Here is a 2,956-nt window from a genome sequence, read left to right as displayed (position 1 = left end):
CACTACTGAGATGGCAAAATTATTTTTGTACGCGGGCCAACTCTTCGCACGCCTCTGCCTTAGGAGATATGCCAGCACTCCATCAAGAATAAACCGGTTGTATGTACGAACTGGTGTACTAGTCGGTTTCTTACCGGTTTGAACCATGCCGAACGACGCGCGTCTTCATTCATGGACACATCTGTTTTTTTTCCCGCACGTCGTAACTCTGTCACGTTTACGTACTCATGATCAGCTGATACACGTGACACGATCAGTTGATATATAAGATCAAGATTTTTTACCTCTCCTTTATTATAATTTAGAAAAGTTTCTTTTCATAGCAAAAAATATATTTTTTCAGATTGTACAAAATTGCATTAATAAAATTATTGCTGTAAAATATGCTAACCGCGATAAAAAATACTAAAGAAATTTTACGAATTATTATTGTATTTAAAAACGTAAAAGGATTATGAAATATACATAAAAGCTATTTCTCATTTATTTGAAAAATGATACTCACACACACTCACACACACACACACACACACACACACACACACACACACACACACACACACACACACACACACACATGTATATACCTATGGACTTTCAACGTCCTTCGTAGCGTGAATTTACGATACGCATATATGATATATTTTATCACGAAGGTATGAACCATTTTCGCCGTATGTTTGTACGAAATTATTCATGTACATATAATATAAGTGTACATATAATATAAATAAAAAGATATCGATTATAAATCATAACTTTTTAAATCTATTACGACAAATAAAATAAATTAATAAAATGTAATCATTTACTTATAAGCAGAAATTACGCATGTATTTTTTATTTAAATATATTTAGATATAAATTATTTTAACTATATATACAGTGTCTTTATTCTTTTTTTTATAAAATGGAAATATGAGAGAAATTTTACGATTTCCACCGCTCCTTTTTCGTTCGCATTAGATGCTTCGCGTACACACACGTTAAAAGCGACACACCAATACTCGTTGCTGCCGACCGGTTTGATTTTCTCGTGTCTCCGGTGCGACGTAATGCCAAGAACTGTGGCCAGTTTTAACCGGATTTCTAGATCAGAGCTGGCCGCCGTTTTGTACGAGTTTCTCTTGTTCGTGGCAGAAGCCTACGGTACCGACCATAAAGCTCACTATTCGCGCTCTGTCGATGGACAGCTTTCGACATATCATTGAGACATCGAGTAAAATCGATACGTAAACATTTTACTATAAATTTTTGCGGAGCATTTTTTTTAAGATGTATCACATCACGACTATTGCTTGATCAGTATGTTAAATTGATTTTTTCTTATTATTAGTGAAAATTTCATTGAGAAAAATGCTATGATAATAAGCTAAAAAAAGAGTGTCACATTCATCCCTTTTAGCAATTTGTTAGAAATAATTGGACATATATTTTCAAAATTTTTCCAAGACATCACTTACCTCATATTAGTGTAAGAGGCGACAGCTGTTGCAAGATCAGATGCCGCAAGAGCGGATAATGATCCATCAAAATCAACGGCAAGATGTTCAGCAAGTTCCTCCACTTGCGTGGACCAACCTTGACCAGAGCCATTGCTTCCGATAGATCCTGAAATATAAACATACAAATTTCATGAATCTGATTTTTTTAAATATTCATTTTTTTTTTCTTTTACTTCATCATCCTTTATTTTAGCGTATTGAGCCAATGATACACAGAAAAACTTAGTAAGCAAATCAACATTTTGAATTTACTACGACTTACTTGTTACTTTAAGTTTTCTATGATATGTTTTCTATGATGATACGATTTCACTTATTGCTTGCGTATTACTTTTTAAGTTTTTTGTGCGCTATTGGTTTTTGTGTCATATAATAAATTATAAATGCATTAAAATATTTAAAAGATATATATATTACAATTATTATTTTTTATAGGAACATTTGATATAGATTTTTTCATTTTAAAAAAGAGAGAGATAAAGAATATTTGCATAACAATATTTAATATAAAATTTAACTTCTTTGTAATACTACTACTATTCTTTGCTTCGGAATCTTCATTATATGTTTCACCCTCTTTTGAAACAATTATTATCTAGAATAATCAACACACAGTGTGAAGCTCTTCTCGTATACGGCATCGTACCGCCTTGAACGCCGTTGTAACCAACATGAAGCTGATGATGCATCGTGGTCGGCCTATCTTTCGTTTCTTGGATAACGTGACGACGCCGATTCTTGGTGATGATGGAGGGATAACGTCGACTTTGCAGCGACACCCTGGATCTATCGATCTCACACCACTTCATCCTATTTTGGTCCCAATTGAGGATCGCACCCGTGCAGAAACACAACACTAAAACTACGTGCATACACCTTCACAAAGTTTCGCCAGTATGGCGAACTGGTATCGGGCTTCTCTTTCTCTCTCTCTCTCTCTCTCTCTCTCTCTCTCTCTCTCTCTCTCTCTCTCTTCTCTCTATCTCTCTCCCTCTTTTCTTGGCCAAGTTAATCTGCGTGATACACATTGCGTGTGTACACATACACGAGTTATCAGCTACTGATGACCACGTGGGCGAAAAGGCGTCGGACATAACAAGATAGAACACAGAAGTTCGCCGATCAGTCTTGAAAAGTTCTTCAAAGCGATGTCACTCAAATCGCATATCGCGTCATCGCTGAGTTTTGACTGTTAATTAACGATGACAATATTGAATTTGAAACTTCGAACAATTTCGAGCATCCTTCGGTATTCGCCGATTTGCCAAGTAATGAAATTTCACACAAGCGAAATTTGATGGTGATTATTAAGTCAGTTGCATCAAGAGCGATATTGTCATGTCCGTACAAATTAATTATATTAATATTCAATTAGACATTTTAGAATTTTATCACAAGGACAATAATTTAGTGCAATATTGATGGATGCTGGAATTCTATTTATATAGATA

At 34.8% G+C, this 2,956-nt stretch overlaps 1 protein-coding gene across 1 annotated transcript in view; it reads right to left on the bottom strand.

Annotated features, from left to right (window-relative positions):
* Positions 1–2,956, bottom strand: part of LOC108690351 (transcription factor CP2-like protein 1) — a gene marked incomplete at its 3' end in the record, with an annotated part of 24,107 nt that overhangs the window by 15,265 nt on the left and 5,886 nt on the right. The window contains exon 3 of the mRNA XM_018197596.1: positions 1,464–1,611. Within this exon, the coding sequence (XP_018053085.1) occupies positions 1,464–1,611 (148 nt within the window). The remainder of the gene's footprint in view (positions 1–1,463; positions 1,612–2,956) is intronic.

The sequence above is a fragment of the Atta colombica genome, unplaced genomic scaffold (genome assembly GCF_001594045.1).
Source record: "Atta colombica isolate Treedump-2 unplaced genomic scaffold, Acol1.0 scaffold32, whole genome shotgun sequence".
NCBI lineage: Eukaryota > Metazoa > Arthropoda > Insecta > Hymenoptera > Formicidae > Atta > Atta colombica.
This window is presented reverse-complemented; position numbering and strand designations above follow the sequence as displayed.